The sequence below is a fragment of the Oncorhynchus nerka genome, linkage group LG18 (genome assembly GCF_034236695.1).
Source record: "Oncorhynchus nerka isolate Pitt River linkage group LG18, Oner_Uvic_2.0, whole genome shotgun sequence".
NCBI classification, from domain to species: Eukaryota; Metazoa; Chordata; class Actinopteri; order Salmoniformes; family Salmonidae; genus Oncorhynchus; species Oncorhynchus nerka.
In genome coordinates, this window is record NC_088413.1 from 59,602,209 (window position 1) to 59,620,443 (window position 18,235).

At 41.0% G+C, this 18,235-nt stretch overlaps 1 protein-coding gene and 1 pseudogene across 1 annotated transcript; both read left to right on the top strand.

Annotated features, from left to right (window-relative positions):
- Positions 1-303: 303 nt before the first annotated feature.
- LOC115146240 (zinc finger FYVE domain-containing protein 1-like) lies at positions 304-9,735 on the top strand. The gene is made up of 11 exons (XM_029688202.2): positions 304-2,055; positions 2,169-2,673; positions 3,521-3,735; positions 3,950-4,056; positions 4,147-4,255; positions 4,374-4,471; positions 6,213-6,330; positions 6,473-6,643; positions 6,866-7,046; positions 7,217-7,330; positions 7,583-9,735. Exons 1-11 carry the CDS (start codon positions 1,468-1,470, stop codon positions 7,813-7,815), a joined length of 2,439 nt encoding a protein of 812 aa, XP_029544062.2. The 5' UTR covers positions 304-1,467; the 3' UTR covers positions 7,816-9,735.
- Positions 9,736-10,067: 332 nt separating this feature from the next.
- LOC115146241 (zinc finger protein DPF3-like) overlaps positions 10,068-18,235 on the top strand; it is a 36,577-nt pseudogene continuing 28,409 nt past the window's right edge.

Below are 18,235 nucleotides of genomic sequence, written 5' to 3' on the forward strand. Positions count from 1 at the left end.
AGGAAAATGTATTATTCATAATGATCAAATTCAAAGTCTTGCAATATTGGTGGTAGTGTCAGAAGGAGTTCCCTTTCACAGATTCAACACACAACTAAATCAGGTTGTACAATCCAATATCTTTCTGATAAAATGTCATATTTTACTAGACAATCCATCATCCATGTCTCTGTGTGTCATTATGTAGAAGTACACATATTATCAAAGACAATTTGATAGATTTTTGACTACAACGCCTGCTTGTTTCATTCAAAACAACTTCATTTCCCAGCATACACCTCAATTTGCCTTTATAATCTGATCAGCTGATCTGACCTGGCTGGCAACAACAACAATCCTAGCGCACAGAAATTCGTTGATGAACAAAACAATGACAAAGCTAGGAAGGATTTCAATGCAATAATATATTTTAAAGTCTCCCGAAACGACTTGGGCTATTTTTCTTTGTATGCATTTGTTGACCGACCAGTTGTTATCGTAACATTCGTCTATAATATTATTGACAGCCGAGTTTACCAAAACTGTCTAGCTTGGATAACACAGCTAGCTAGCCAGCCAGTTCATGTTAGCTGTTTCAGACAGGGGCGATTGTGATTTGTTGTCGGTGTTTTGTTGATCAGAACTCGTAGTTTGTCACATTGACATAGGAATAGCTTGTTTAAAATAACGTTAACTACGTTGGCTAACTATTGTTTAAATGTCAAGCTACAGGCAGCTAACTTACTAGCTAGCTTTTTTAGGCAGCTGTCAGCTAGGTTATTTTATTTTCGAGCTAGGTAGCAATTAGGAAGCTAGCTAACAAGGGAAGTAATTTGTTTGATTCTAAACAGCTGGCTAGTTTTCCCAGCTGTGTTCCCAGCTGTGGTTTCAAGTTGGTGCCAGTTTGCACATATTCATGTTAGTGTGGTTAGCTACATGTTTCAGGGAAGTTGTCTTGCCAAACATTTGTTTTATTGCATACATTGAGTTTCCAGCTTTACTTTGCTGTAACCTATTTATTCTGGCAGTGTTATAATGTTCACGAAGCCAGTTATAACCGTAATGTATGTTATTGTCAAGAGCAGGTTGACTTAAAATAGCCGGAACAAACATTCAACCATATTGCCTCACAGTACTATATTTGCAATGTGTCACATATTGACATTTTTGTATTAAATGTATGGAATGCTGCAGTAATTGTTGGCTAATAAGCTGTAAGAAGTTGTAGTGGATCTTGAACCTTTACAGGTCAATTGGAGCACTGTCACCATGCAACCCTGTTAATAAGTCTACTTACATCAAGTTGTCTATGTTCTAGGTGTTGTGTAGGTGTAGCCTATAAAGCACACAATATTTAATACTACGGTCATGTGTTATCACAAACTACTTAATTGATATTTATTTACTCTTCTTTTGGGTCTATTTGGCGTTATAGTCAAATTACTCCAGCTAGCATAAAACTGTTCAGATTTGGCTTGTGAAGGAAAAATGAGTGGTCATGGTTCATCAGAAAAGGAAATTAACACCAGTCTAATTTGTCAAGAGAGCTATGCTTGTGGGGGCTCAGAAGAGGCTGCTTTTGAATGTGATGAATGTAGAAGCTTGCAGTGTGTTCGCTGTGAGCAGGAACTCCATAGTCAAGAGGGCCTGCAGAACCATGAACGGGTAGCAATAGGCCCATGGCATGTACCCTACTGTGACAACTGCAGAGAAGGGAAGGAAAGGCCAGTGAATGGCTACCGCCACAGGTCTGTCGTCCGCTGCCAGCACTGCAAAGTCAACCTGTGCCAACCGTGTCGGAAAAGCACCCACAATGGAGGTAACAAGAGGAAGCACCCACTCACTGCCTATCCTCCTCCACCCAAACCTGCAGAGCTCAACTCAACCCCTTCACCCAAACCTGCAGAGATCAACTCAACCCCTTCAGCAAAACCTGTTGAAGTCAAATTAACCCCTCCACCCAAACCTGCAGAGATCAATTTAAGCTTATTGGTAGATGAGGCAGAAGTCCAGAAGGCAAAACTTCTGGAGAAAGTCTGCAGTTTTCTTCTGGTTGATGCGAATGAGGAGATGCAGGTAAGTAGTGAAGGGAATAAAACTGCATTCTGTCAGTTTTAGTTCTAAACTAAATTGTGTTTTGTGAAATGGAATTACCTCATCTGCTAACGCCACTCTTTTTTTCTCTCCAGGTAAAGGACGATGGCGCGTTTGTGAAGAAATTGAACTGCAAACCTGACAAGCTGATCAAGGTGGTGTCCATCTTTGGCAACACAGGAGAGGGCAAATCCCACACTCTGAACCACACTTTCTTCATAGGCAGGGAGGTGTTCAAGACCTCCCCCACACAGGAGTCCTGCACAGTGGGGGTGTGGGCAGCATTCGACCCCATCCACAAGGTGGTGGTCATTGACACAGAGGGACTGCTGGGAAACAGCTCCAACCAGGGCCAAAGAACACGACTCCTTCTCAAGGTGCTAGCTATCTCCGACCTCATAATCTACCGTACCCATGCCGACCGCCTCCATGACGACCTCTTCAAGTTTCTGTGCGACGCGTCGGACGCCTACCTGAAGCATTTTACCAAGGAGCTGAAGGCCACTACGGCCCGCTGTGGCCTTGACGTGCCTCTGTCCACCCTGGGTCCGGCCGTCATCATATTCCATGAGACCGTCCACACCAAGCTGCTGGGCTCAGGTCAGTGCTGAGAAATACTGTAGTCAACACTTACCATAGTATGCTGTACACAAATCGAAGATTGTTACTTGCTGCACTCATCAGTCTCATTGTTATTTCACCTTCCTTGACAGAGTGGAAGCAGGAATACAGTAGATTCATGCATATTGTCAAGAATGCTGCTATAGAAGATCATAAAACATGTGATTTGGTCATTACTGGTGCACAATCCTACTCATCCCTATCTCCCTTTGACACGCTAAGACCAGTATTTGTTATTTCAACAGAGCTGTTTTGATACAGTGTGAACAGGTAACTGACCAGTCAAGCAGTTTGAATAATCTAGAGACCTTTTCCTTTTAAAGTATGTGGCTGTTGAACTGTAAATTATTTTATATCCCTTAAAATATTCTGAACAAAAATATAAACGCAACATGCAACAATTTAAAATATTTTACTGAGATACAGTTCATATAAGGAAATCAGTCAATTGAAATAAATTAATTGGGCCCTAATCTAGGGATTTCACATGACTGGGAATACAGATATGCATCTGTTGGTCACAGATACAGTACCTTTAAAAGGTGTGGATCAGAACCAATCAGTATCTGGTGTGACCACCATTTGCCTTGTGCTAGCACGCGCGACACATCACCTTTGCATAGAGTTGATCAGGGTGTTGATTTTGGCCTGTGGAATGTTGTCCAACTCTTCTTCAATGGTTGTGTGAATTTGCTACATATTTGCTACCTTCCATCTCAGTTTTGATTGATCAACGTAATAAGTGAAATGTCATTTTTATGAAGGGATATATAAAAGTTAAGTCTGTCTTCTCATCCTGTTCTTCGTTCTCCCTCATTTATAACAGACAATTCATCAGAGTCTGTAGATCGGTTGCTACTTGAGCGGTTCAGGAAGCTAGGCCGTTTCCCAGAGGCATTTAGCTCCATCCAGTACCGAGGCACGCGTACCTGCAGCCCCCCAACCGACTTTGGTGGCCTGCAGCACACCCTGGAGCAGCTGCTGGACAACAACGCCACCCGCTCCCCTCGCTCCCCAGTCATCATCTTCAAAGCCTTGCAGGTAGTAGACATGCTTATAACTCAGTCAGTAGTCAACTGGCTCCAAAACAGTTTCAAACAGGCTCACATTTACATGAGGCAAACACTAAAACAAGAACGGGATGTTTTAGCCATTGCTATTCATTGGTTACAGATCTGTTTACTTTCACACTGTTTGAAAAATCTAGTCAGGCTATGTGTATGACATTTCTGATGTATTGTTTCTCTCTGTCTAGGCCCTAAGTGAGCGCTTCAATGGGGAGATCTCTGATGAGCTCATAGCCCACAATTGCTTCTTCCCCGATGAGTATTTCACCTGCTCCTGCCTCTGCCTCAGTTGCGGGTAAGTCCTCTCATTTATTTCATTTTCTCCATCTCATGCCACTGACTACAGCGAGGGTTTTAACCAGTCACATTGTTGTTGCTATTTTAGCTCTGGCTGCAAGAACAGCATGAACCACCTTGGGGAGGGGGTGTGTCATGAGGCCAAACACCGCTGCCGTTACTCACCCCAATACGACAATCGCATCTACACCTGTAAGGTTAGTTCTGTGGATATCCACCTAAATCTTGTACTACCTGAACCCAATGTTGTCATATGACATTCTGAAGATCTGACTCTGTATCAGGCTGACCGTAATGCCTCTGTTGTCCCACTAGGCCTGTTACGAAGGGGGAAAGGAAGTGGTGGTGGTTCCCAAGACCTCTGCGTCCTCAGATTCTCCGTGGTTGGGCCTTGCTAGATTTGCTTGGTCAGGGTGAGTAACACTTGAAGTCATCGGTTGGGGTTGAATTTCTACCGGTGTCTCTAATTTTAAGTCATGGTGCTTTTTGATCTAGAATTACCAATCCATTCATTGCTAACCCTTAGCTGTTTACTAACTTATTTGGTGCACTCCAGATATGTAGTTGTTTGTCTTGAGGTACAGTGCATTCGGGAAGTATTCAGACCCCGTTTTCCACAATTTGTTAGTTACAGCCTTATTCTAAAATTGATTAAATTAAACATTTTCCTCATCAATCTACACAATACCCCACAATGACAAAGCTAGAACAGTTTTTGAAAATGTTTACACATTTTTAAAGAACTGATACCTTTTACAATTTACATAAGTATTCAGACCCTTTGCTATGAGACTTGAAATTAAGCTCACGTGCATCCTGTTTCCATTGATCTTCCTCGAGATGTTTCTACAACTTGTTTGGATTCCATCTGTGGTAAATTCAATTGATTGGACATGATTTTGAAAGGCACACACCTGTCTATATAAGGTCCCACAGTTGACAGTGCATGTCAGAGAAAAAAACAAGCCATGAGGTCGAAGGAATTGTCCGTAGAGCTCCAAGACAGGATTGTGTCGAGGCACAGATCTGGGGAAGGGTACCAAAAAATATCTGCAGCAATGAAGGTCCCCGATCATTCTTGAATGGAAGAAGCTTGAAACCACGAAGTCTCTTTCTAGAGATGGCCGCCCAGCCAAACTAAGCCATCAGGGGAGAAGGGCCTTGGTCAGGGAGGTGACCAAGATCCCGCTGGTCACTCTGACAGAGCTCCTTAATGGAGATGGGAGAACTTTCCAGAAGGACAACCATCTCTGCAGCACTCCACCAATCAGGCCTTTATGGTAGAGTGGCCAGATGGATGCTACTCCTCAGTAAAAGGCACATGACAGCCCGCTTGGAGTCTGCCAAATGGCAGACCATGAGAAACAAGATTCTCTGGTCTGATGAAGCCAAGATTTAACCCTTTGGCCTGAATGCAAACCGTCACATCTGGAGGAAACCTGGCACTATCCCTACGTTGAAGAATGGTGGTGGCAGCATCATGCTGTGGCAACATTTTTCAGCAGCAGGGACTGGGAGACTAGTCAGGATCAATGGAAAGATGAACGGAGCAAAGCACAGAGAGATCCTTGATGAAAACCTGCTCAGGACCTCAGACTGGGGCAAAGGTTCACCTTCCAACAGGACAACAACCCAAAGCACACAGCCAAGACAACGTAGGAGTGGCTTTGGGACAAGTCTCTGAATGCCCTTGAGGCCCAGCCAGATCCCGGACTTGAATCCGTTCGAACATCTCTGGAGAGACCTGAAAATAGCTGTGCAGTGACGCTCCCCATCCAACCTGACAGAGCTTAAGAGGATCTGCAGGGAAGAATTGAACAAACTCTCCAAATAAAGGTGTGCCAAGCTTGTAGCGTCATACCCAAGAAGACTCGAGGCTGTAATCGCTGCCAAAGGTGCTTCAACAAAGTACTGAGTAAAGGGTCTGAATACTTTTTTTAAATGTGTAAATTTGCAAACATTTCTAAAAATCTGTTTTAGCTTTGTCATGGGGTATTGTGTGTAGATTGAAGGGACAAAAATAACAATTTAATCCATTTGAAAATAAGGCTGTAACAAAATGTGGGAAAAGTCAAGGGGTCTGAATACTTTCCAAATGCACTGTATATGGTTATAACTGCTCTGTAAAATGTAACTTTTTTTGTGTCTCTGCAGGTACGTGATTGAATGTCCAAACTGTGGGGTGATCTATCGGAGCCGGCAGTACTGGTATGGGAACCAGGACCCAGTGGATACGGTGGTCCGCACTGAAATCCAGCATATATGGCCTGGGGTAAGAGAACTACCACACCACATACCTACTAAAAAAATACTTCTAAATGCCTATTGGTATTATTTCCACATTCTCAACATAGTCTTATATGTAAACAAAATAAATTGTAAACTTCTTGCAACTCAATGTTCACTTTCCACAGGCAGATGGATTCCTGAAGGACAATAGCAATGCAGCACAGCGTCTGCTGGATGGTGTTAACTTCATGGCCCAGTCTGTGTCAGAGCTCAGTGTGAAGCCTGCCAAGGCCGTCACCTCCTGGCTAACGGATCAGATCGCCCCGACCTACTGGAAACCCAACTCCCTCATCCTTGTGAGTGACAGAAGACCAACCACACATCATACGTGGAACATTTGAGTCAACACTTTCTTGTCCAGGAACCTGTTTATTTGCCCTTCGCTGCTTTTCAGCTGGGGGCCAATGTTACACAACCCATGTTTGCGGGTCACAAGATAAGGCTCAGATTGACCCCTCGTCCTAGATTCCCCAGTCAATAACTGCCTCTTGTTTTTGTTTTTCCCCTGTAATGTCCAGACATGCCTTAAGTGCCAAGAGGTCTTCCAAGACAACGATACCAAGCATCACTGCCGTGCCTGTGGGGAAGGGTTCTGTGACACATGCTCGTCCAAAGCCACGCCTGTCCCAGAAAAAGGCTGGGGTCTGGTCCCCGTGAGAGTCTGTGACACCTGTTTTGAGCAGAGGGCCACACATACAGGTACCAACACCTCAAAGCCAAAGTTAGCCTGTATGTATTTATTATTAGCCATGCTGTACAGTGGTAACTTAGTATACTTAGCCTTTTAAATCTGTTTTTAGCCTTAGTCTGCATACGTGTTTATTTTAGCCATACTCTACAGTGGTAACATAGTTGTATGCTTTGTACAGAGCTGTTGCATGCAGAGGTTGAAGATGAGGAAGGCGGAAACCTAGCCAGGAAGGTTGGAGAAGCAGTGTCAAACACACTGGGCGCTGTGGCTACTGCTATTGACATCCCACTGGGTGAGTGTTATGTAACACAAGAGCCAGATAGAATTGTGTAATGGGCAATGACTACAGGAATTTAAACCCATGCACAGGCTGCCATCTGGTGGCATATGAAAAATGTCTCTGCTGCTCCTTATCACAAATAAAAGTATTTTTAGATACTGCAGTATTAGGATACTTTTATCGTTCGACATGTTATTGGAAGTGCAATACTAAACCATTCTATTGTAACAGTCGTTTTTTACTGTGTGTCCGCTCTCTCTTCAGGTCTGGTCAAGGATGCTGCGCGTCCCACCTACTGGGTGCCTGACCAGGATATCCTCTCTTGCCACAACTGCCAGTGCAGCTTCACTGCCAAGTTGTCCAAGCACCACTGTCGCGCCTGCGGGCAAGGCGTGTGTGACGAGTGCTCGCGGGAGCGTCGGCCGGTCCCATCGCGGGGCTGGGACCACCCCGTCCGTGTTTGTGCTAACTGCAACCAGAAACCTGGAGACCTTTAACGGGGCTGGCCCTCTTCCCTTACAACACTGGACTGAACCTCCTCTAGACCCTCCACCCACCCCTTATAGACCTCCATTAAATGGTTCTGTCCCGTGTCTGTGGCAAGTGTGTTTTTAGTAAATCTAGTTTTAGGGTTTCTGATGCCTTGTGGAACAACAGGAATGTCTATGTAATTTGTCCTTATCAAAAGAGTGAGCCAGGAAGATATTTTGAGCTCTTCATTTACCCAAATCACAGCTTTTTTTAAATGGTTTAAAAATATTTTTCTACCATGGAAAAAAAGTACATTTGTAGCATGTTAGCACTGTTATTTTCTTGAGAAACCTGGGGAGGGGGTTAGTTTTAATCAATACGTTCCATAATGCCTTGTTTTACTGATGTTACAACTAATGTTGAAGGGATAATGGTGTCAGTGAAGTCCCTGCTGCAGGTTAATTGCATGCTCTACTACACTATTTTAGGTTTGCTCTAAGTCTGTTGCAGCTTTACAAAGCTGCTGCTTATCATAGCCAGAAAAATACAAAAAAAACAAAGATTTGACTTAGATTTGAGCATGCATGACCACCCATATCCCATTTTTCAACCAGTCTGTCAAGAGTTAGTCAACTTTAGATTTAGGATATTTGGTCTACAAATAGCCTTTTGGGTTACTGCTTCTGTTGACACTAACTTCATATTTACTTCAGAGGTTATGGTTCTATGAAGACATGGAATTATGCTAGAAGGTGAATTCAGGATTTTAGAAACTTTGTTTTGTAGAAAACAATTGTTCAACTTGAGTCTGAAAGATGCATAGCCTTTGAGATGTTCAGAGGGTCTGGTGATCTCTGAATAAATCAATACCTAACCTCATTGTTATATTTTAACTTATACTGGGTGGTATTTTTGTAATGTATCTGACAATTTCTGTTAAGTGTATACACATGATGTGCATTATGCACCTAGAATTTGAATGGTGTGGCAGTTACTACCGTTTGTTTGAATCTTGTTTGATCACCATAAGCATAGGCTGGTGGGACAATGAACTCAGCATTTGTTTTCAGCCCTCTGCTTCTGTGGCATTATTTGTCATCCATGTTAAAGATTGCAGTATCAAATAAATTGCATGCTCATTCTTTCATATTTTGTGCTTTTTAATAAATGCGAGATGATATGCTATATGTAGACAGTAAGTCATCTTAAGTTAGTTTAATGTGGTTTTATTTCTGAATAGTGTTATTGGTATATTTGAGTTCAATTGCTTTCTTGACTGGAATCTGTTGTCCTTCATTCATACAACACTTGGATATGCACAGTCAGCTAGCATTTATACCTTAACCATTTCACTTCTTTGATGGTTAGATGAATAAGAGGCTGAAATGTCAGAACCCAGGGAACAATATTACCTGGATACATGCCAACCAAGCACATATGTTTATTTCCTTTGTGTTTGGAAAAAAAGAAAATTAAGAAAAAAATGTTGTCCTGTAAGCATTTAAGAGATAATTGTCATTTTGTTAGATTTGTATTTTATTTTTGCCCTTTTGTCTAAGCTGTAACCCTAGATAGTGAGGTATAGAAATTACGATGGAATCTGCCTTGTCTGCTGTCAAAATGTTTATCTGATTGAATGATGTCATTGTATGAAACTAAGTCATGTCTGATTTGCTAATATTGCACAGAATAATAGCCAGGAATGTCAGCTATGTCCCCATCTAGTCCTTTGTTTTCACAAACCTATTGCTTGAGAGAGACCTTTGTGACAGAAATGATAATGGATTGAATTCTCGACTCGACACTCCTAATGCACAGACAAAGAGGTATGAAACACTATGTTATGCAGTTATTGAACATAAGATCATGAAAAAGTGTGGATGTCTGCATATTGACAATGTCCATAAGTGGTGGAATAACTATATTATTAAAGTCTTATCAGCTCATGGCTGTTAATAATTATTTGGTTTGGGAGGGGGCTATGGATATTTAGTCAGGTTCTATTTCAAATTTCTAATAAGATGTGCTCTTCAAACCCTGGCAACCTTGGTTTTGTTGCATTGGTAGGAAGAAAGTTTCTGACAACTTTAGCTATCTCTTCAAGAATGGTCGGTATTCCGTTTTCTACAATATAAATACAGGCAGAACCCTTTAAAATCGTTTTGACAGTTTACTCATTGAGTTTACCACACAGGCCACGCCTTATTTACGTATACTGTGGATGCATTGGCCAACGATTTTACCCCGAGCCCTGATTGGTTGCTTTTGCGTAGGTTTCCCTCAGAACTGCAAGACGCTGATATTGCGTTACAGTGTAGCAAAATGGCGGCTGTCATTCAGAACCCACTAAAAGCGTAAGTAATTTTGACAAATTGATAAAATTCTATTTTGTTACTTTGTTGCCAATACTTAAATTAAAATGATCCGTCTTTTCAAGCAAGTACAAGACGCGTGCAAATTAGAAATAATGCTGTCTTAGCATTTTGTGTATGTCTACTTGCATAATGTGCCACTGCTTTCACCAAAGTAGCACCTACTTAGTTTTTTATTAGACATTTCTGCTTATGATTTACAGTATTCTAGCTATAATATTGGTTATGATATTCGAATGATATATGAATTACACATTAGGCCTATAGCCTAAACCTGCTAATTTATTGACTCCCCATCCAGAGACGCTTTAACCGATACTTTTAATCCTACTTCAAAATTAAGCACAAAAGTGTTTCAACATGCATTGCGCTCTGACGAGAACGAATAAAATACAATATTACATTAATGTTGGATATTTACGTAATAACATTGACATTCCGATTCAGAGAGTCGTTTAGTTGGTGTGAATTGTCGACATATCAACTTTGGCGCTGAGCGCAGATGTGGTCAGGTCCAGGACCCGGTAGAGCAAGGGAGGAGGAATTTTACATTTGCATGCCTTTCCTTCCGAAAGCGAAGTGACAGCAACGTGAGCCCCGGAATTTCAGTTGGAGATAGTAGGCCTATGTATTTTGTAACGCCAGTGCCATCATTTCAGTTTTATGCTACGCTCTGTGTGCAGGCACCACTTTTATGAGTCTCTACAGTGTTTGTCCATGGCTCCATATATGTTTTGTAGTATCTTTTTATTTAACTAGGCAAGTCAGTTGAGAACAAATTCTTATTTACAATGACGGGCTAACCCGGACGACGCTGGGCCATTTGTGCACCGCCCTTTGGGACTCCCAATCACGACTGGTTGTGATACAGCCTGGAATCGAACCAGGGTCTGTAGTGACGCCTCTAGCACTGAGATGCAGTGCATTAGACCGCACCACTCGGGAGCCCTTTAACATTGTATCTAACATTCTTTTGTCAGAAAATATCTATTCATCCCATTGCAGTTGAGAAAAAAACTATTGTCAATTTAATAGTTTCAAAGCAAGTTTGTATGTATTGAGTGGTATTGGCAACGCCTGTATGTACATTTTTTCAAAGACATGGACAAGACCTACCGGTAGGCCATTTTTGTTGCTATCCATGTTTGGACACTGACAGACTGTTGTAGTGCAGCAGGACAGTTTAGGTATAACCAGACCTTTTGAAATGTGCAATACAGATGGTGAGACTGTCTGGAGGTGAAGAATGAGGGATATAACTTGACAGTGCCTTTTTTAAATGGAGGAGTGGTGCAGATTAACCTGGTCCAGGATCCTGTGCCAATTTATCAGGATGCTATGGCAGATGTCAGTAGTGTAGAGAAAAGATGTTGGTTGGATGGGCCTGCAAACATTTGGGTGGGGAAATACATTTTTTGCAGTTCTACACATTTTGCTATGGGGCAAAGATAAAATTTAGCTGTTTTTAAAGCTGATTTCCTGCAATTTTGCCATGAGGCTGAGAATTTTCTAAAAGCTAAACTGTAGGTGTGTTGACTGTCATAAAGGCACTGGATTATGAGCTGTCTTGTTTGCTAAATTAACAAATAATGTAGGCAGTGGCATGGTGCATATAGCCATAGAAACACAGTGACATATATCCCAATGCGGTCATATTTGTGGCTTATTGGGGGTGTGGCTTTCAGTTAATTTTTGCCAACCATCCTATGAGAGTGAATGCCATTCCAGTTAATCTGAATGTCATTCCAGTGCACTGCTCTGAATTCTGAGGTTGTTTGCATTTTTAGGTAAAAAGACTAATGTCCCATTTGGAACAAGTAGAGAGAGCATATCTGCTCAATCTGATTGGGTGGGCCCAGGCCCACCTGTGCCTATGCTGCTGGACAGAAGACCCATCTGCTCCTCGGTAGAAGTACCCTGGCACCCCCATGGGCCCTACAGGATCAAGGGAGTGTGCTCCTCGCCTATACCCTCCATTTACGTATGATTGCCATTGTTATTATACATTCATGACTGCATAAATGAGAGGGAACAGCTCTACCACTGACAAGCATAAAGGGATAGTCTTGTTTCATAATTTCATGGCTGTGGTTCCCGGTTGGCACAATGTAGCCTAGTTTGAGCATGTGCCATTTTTTAAAATACATTTTGCTGGACTAATTTCCTCTAAACCACTTTATCCTTGCATCCAACAAGATCAACCTACACATTCTATTGTGCCTGAAGCTGCTGCTTCTTCATCTCATAGAGAGGTTTTAACATTCAAATGTGGAATGTCTCCTCGCTATAAGCTATGCTTAATGAAGTGTTTCAATCTGCTATAATTAGCCACATGTCATTTTTCAGATTATAATTAGTCACACTTGACACTAATTGGATGTTGCTCATGTGGACCAGTTTGACAATTTTGTATCAAGAGTATTCTCATTTGAGATTAGGCAAATTTAATTAGGGAGTCTTGTTGGCTTTGTTATAGAGAAGGATGTGGTGGGTGTACCTTAAGTGTTGCTCCTCCCACACTGTGTGTGTTAATTCCTGTATGCATGAGAGGGAGATATAGGGTGAGAAGAAGAGATGAGAAGAGGGAGAAGGGCCTCTACAAGCTACTGATAAAATGGAGCATAAATATTGAATATAAATATTGAGCCTGTGTGTGCACAGTGTGTTATCTTTAAAGATGACTCGGTGAACTGGCTATCTTAGCTATAGGGTCAACGTGTTCGATAGGAAGTCTTGTATGACACTATGCCATTACTCTGCGGTTGGCTTTGAGTGAGTCATGCTGTATGTGTATTGGTACTGCAGTGAGATGTAGGCCTATCGTCTGGTTTTCCTCTAGCCCTCATCCTGGCTCTGTTGTGCTGATGGTTGTAATCAAGGGCCTGTTGTCAGGATGCAGTCTCTCTCTAGACCCTCCCCTCTTTCTATGCTGCAGCTCTGGTTTCCTGTAAAGCTGACATACCTACAAAACCCAAGACATTTGCCTCAACAGATCTCAAAAGGCAGAAGTTGATGGAGGAAATGGTTATTCTGAAAAATATGTATTGTATTGCCATTTTTCAGCCTGTTGGAAAATGTATGGCTATAAGAGTATCAAGGTGTAGACAACAACATTGTAACTCCAGCCCTCATAGGCCCTAAACTATACTGAACAAAAATATAAATGCAACACTTTCAATGATTTTACTGACTTATCGTTCATAAAAGGAAATGAGTAAATTGGAATAAATTCATTAGAGAGCCTTAGGACCATGCCTCAGGACTACCTGGCCTAATGACTCCTTGCTGTCCCCAGTCCACCTGGTTGTGCTGCTGCTCTAGTTTCAACTGTTCTGCCTGCTGCTATGGAACACTGACCTGTTCACTGGACGTGCTACCTTATCCCAAGACCTGCTGTTTTCAACTCTCTAGACAGCAGGAGCGGTAGAGATACTCTGAATGATTGGCTATGAAAAGCCAACTGACATTTACTCCTAAGGTGCTGACCAGTTGCACCCTCTACAACCGCTGTGATTATTATTATTTGACCCTGCTGGTCATCTATGAACATTTGAACATCTTGGCCATGTTTTGTTATAGTCTCCACCCGGCACAGCCAGAAGAGGACTGGCCACCCCTCATAGCCTGGTTCCTCTCTAAGTTTCTTCCTAGGTTTTCCTAGTTTCCTAGTTTTTCCTAGCCACAGTGGTTCTACACCTGCTTTGCTTTCTGTTTGGGGTTTTAGGCTGGGTTTCTGTACAGCACTTTGACATCAGCTGATGTAAGAAGGGCTTTATAAATACATTTGATTGATTGATTGATTAATCAATCCCTAATCTATGGATTTCACATGACTGGGCAGGGGCACAGCCATAGGTGGGCATAGGCCCTCCCACTGTGGAACCAGGCCCAGCCAATCAGAATGGGTTTTGCCGTATATTTTTTTTGTGCTGTGATTTGATGCTTCACAAAAAGCCCTTAACATTTCTATTCTCATAGCTTCTACAGATTGTAAATTAAAGATAAACATTTTTGCTAAAATAATGATTATATTATTGATCAATTTGAGGATGACTTTTCAAATCACCCAGTATTGCTATCTGCAGTGTTAGTTCTATGTAAATGTTGCAATTCTTCAGCCATTCCTGGACCTGTGACCAAAAATGAGCTACGTATGGACAGTACCAAATTGAATGATCAAATGACTCTGCCTCCTCGCAGCAAAATCTGCAGAGCTGGGAAGATTGTATCCCCGATATACTGTATATAACATTCTATTGGTTGCAATAATTTTGTATAATAATTTAAATTTTAAAAAATGAAGTTTTGAATCCTGCTTCGTTTTGCTTGTCAATTCATAAACCATGTGCCATGGAATCGGTACATCGCAAATCTCTTCCCAACTATTTTGCAATGTTTTGGTCCTTAAATGAAATTTGTATATATTTTTATTTATCACAATTTTCTTTAACAATTTTTGGTCTTTAATGCAGGGCCGACAGACAAGTTCTTTACTTTCCCCCCCTTCCACTTGCCTCTTCCATTTTTGTGGTAATGCTGCAATTAATTGGTGATCATTTTGGGTAGAGCAGACATTTCCATATGTCTGTGTTAGCTGCACGTGTGACATAACTCCACCAGTCCTGTTTATGATATAATTTACAAATATGCTACCTTTTTTTAAATGTTTATTTTTGATCAATTAGTATATTTGAGTTTAACCACAATATTTGCTGTATTATTTGTTCTGTCTTTTGAGGTGGATTAAACTGAAATTGCAACCAACTTTCTAAGGCTTGTTTAAAAAATAACAATATTTTGGAAATTATTTAGTTTTCAGACAACCGAAAGTGAGCAGTTGTAATCTGAATATAGGGAAAAAGGCCATTCTTGAACATGGGGTGATACATTCTTACTAATTTACAAGATAACTATTTCTGATTTTAAGTATATCTTTTGTATGACTGATGCCTTTAGTGAGTAAGTAGGCCTTTTAATTTTGTCTGGCTTGCCATTCCAAATAAAATTGAATATTTTTTGTTCATATAATTTAAAACGTGTAGGCAAAACCATAAGCAAATAGGTAAACTGTGATATGACTAAAGATCAGGGGGATTTTTCCACGAATAGACAGGCATTTTTCTTTCCATGGTAGCAAGATCTAATCTATTTTTGCTAACTTTCTATAAAAATGTATTGGAGTGAGAACATTTCTTTCTTTCGGGATATGTATACCGAGTATGTTCACATCCCAGTCAGACCAATTTATTGGTAAACTACACGGTAATGTAAAAGTAGCATTTTTCAGTGATCCAATGTGTAATATAGTACACTTATCATAATTTGGTTTTAATCCAGAGAGGTTAGCCAAAGTATGTAGATCCTTTATGAGGTTGTGGAGGGATGCTAATTGTGGTTTTAAAAGAAAACATGAATCATCAGTGTTTTTAAGCCACGGATTTCTAATCCCTTAATATTATTGTTGGATCTAATTTTAACAGCTAACATTTCGATGGCAATAATAAATAGATATGCCGATAGTGGACAACCTTGTTTTACTCCTCTTGACAGTCTGAAACTTTCTGAGATGTAGCCATTATTTACAATTTTACACCTAGGGTTATCATACATAACCCAAAATCGAAATATTCTAGGCATTTTATACATAAACTCCAGTTGTACTTTATCAAAAACCTTTTCAAAATCAGCTATGAAAACGAGGCCTGGTTTCCCCGATATTCTATTGTTTCCAGTACTTGTCTTATATTATCTCCAATGTATTATCCATGTAAAAAATGGTCTGATTAGGATGGATAATATCTGACAATACCTTATTAATTCTATGCGCCAAGCATTTAGCTAGAATTTTTGCATCATAACACTGACGTGTAAGAGGCCTCCAATTGTTTAAATGGACTGGATCTTTAAATATACACTTGGATTCTGTTTTAGTAATAATGAAATCAGACCTTCTTGTTGCGTTTATATAGGAGTGGTTAAAACATGCTAATAATGGTCCTCTGAGTATATCAAAAAACAGTTTGGTATATTTCCACTGGTATGCCATCCAGCCCTGGAGTTTTCCCACACTTAAAGGCTTTAATTGCATCAAAACATTCCTCCTCTGTAATTTGGCCTTCACAGAGTCTTTCTGTACAGATGTTAATTTTACATTATTAATAGGAAAGAAATCCATACAATTAGCTTCGTTTAGTGGAGATGGAGGAGACTGAAACAAAAACATATTCTTAAAGTACTTTACTTCCTCTTTCAAAATATAATTCTGTGAATCTTGTGTGACTCCATCATTTGTAACAAGTTTCAATAAAACAAATTGGTAGCATTTCTATGTTGAAGACTGAAAATAATTTGCATTATTTGCATTCCATGGGACTAACACATGTTTACATGTTGTTTTATATTTTTGCTCAGTATAAAACTCTAGGGGTTCCTCAAATGTAGTGTAAAAGTAAATGGAATTAATGTTCTGAATTAGGCTTCTGCAGATCACTTGGCTTGCCTGACCTCATGGAAACTGAGTTCTCATTCTCTATTATGCAAAATGTGTGTTCATCTAATGCTCAAACTAAGGGCTGGGCACAGACATGCGACGCCCAGACTGTTGACAGGAGCACACTGATCGAGGAGGCCCCAGCAGCCACAACATTTTTGTTGTTGTTGTTTCCCCCTCACTCACATCTGTTAGATGATGTGTGCTTTTGAGCTAGGCTTTCCCTTACTGTAGCTAAGTCACAACAGTGTCTGTGTCTGGTTAGCTCTGCTATGTATTTTTACCGTTGGAATTACCTTCCAACCACTTCAATGTCACACAAAGGTGCTAAATAACGGAAAGTGGGGGAAAAAAACGTATGTGAGTATGAGCGGCGCCTCTCTCACCTCTTGTGCTCTCAGACGCTGAGGCTCGTCACTCATGATGAGTGTTGGAGATGTCTCTCACCTAGGCTGCTGCATCTGCTGCTCAGGGCCAGTGCACTAGTAGGATGAAAGACACGCAGCAGCCTCTGAGACAGACAGTTGACACCTCATAACAGAGGGAGCTTTTAACATGACTTTCGCGGCTTGTTTGTTTTCTATCCTCCTGGATGTTTTTGGTCAGACGCTGAAGCTCGACTGAAGTGATCTAGGTACAGCATTCAGATTCACATGACATGATGGTAGTTTAAGGCCTAAATGTTCTTTAAGTTGGTTAGTAGCCTAATGACTGTATTGTTCAACAGTTACATGTGTTGTAGCTGTTTATGGCATACAATCCTGAAACATGATTGAGGTGCTATGACATATTAGTCATTTCTGGTCCCAGGAACGTGGTGCTTTAGTTTGGGCAGGCATAATAGTCATCATTATTATCAGTAGTCTAGTCTTGAGGTTTATTTAAAATTTAATAAACTCTGTCACTCACTGCTCAATCACCTTTTCAGATGGATTATTTTATATTAAACCCTCAAGCGAGCGCTTACCAGTTGGCCATTCTGCATGTGCATAAACCCCAGTTTGTGATTTGTTCCTGAAAAAAATTCCTGTGCTGCTCAGAGGCTAGTTTTAGAACCTTTAGAAATGTCATTGCTCTATGAAATTTCCACAAGGCAAAGAATATCATTGTCATTATTATCTAGCCTACTATTCACTCTCTTTGTTGGTTTATAACACGAGGAAGGAAAACAATGCAGCCTGCTAGTTACCGTGCTATCCTTTCTGATGGTTTGTCTTTAACCTCTCTGAGCTTCATGCTCTCCGTCTCTCTCGTGCTCTCCCCTTCTTTCTCTCCTTTCTTTCTCTCTCTCTTTTCCCTCTTATTGCCTTGTGTACCTGGAACTGTTTACTCTTCACAACCACACTGACATGCAGCCTCATTCCAAGAATCCTCAAACACTGTGGCTTTGTCTTACCGCAGTGCCTTCCTCTATGTGAGGGAAAACATTCCAAGCATGTCTGTTTATCTGTTGGAAGTTGTCTAATCAGAGAGTTAGGGAGAAAGAGAGGATAGATTTGTAGGACAAGGAGGAGAGAGAGAAAGCGGATTTGGCCTTCTTTGCCCGGCCCAAGCGTGCCAATGCCTCCTCTTCTCACAGACCTC

Excerpts from the sequence above, each read along its gene's own strand:
- LOC115146240 (XM_029688202.2), top strand. The coding sequence starts at position 1,468 with ATGAGTGGTCATGGTTCATCAGAAAAGGAAATTAACACCAGTCTAATT. Across the intron at positions 4,472-6,212 it reads GCTAGATTTGCTTGGTCAGG|GTACGTGATTGAATGTCCAA; the intron begins GTGAGTAACACT and ends GTGTCTCTGCAG. Across the intron at positions 6,331-6,472 it reads TCCAGCATATATGGCCTGGG|GCAGATGGATTCCTGAAGGA; the intron begins GTAAGAGAACTA and ends CACTTTCCACAG.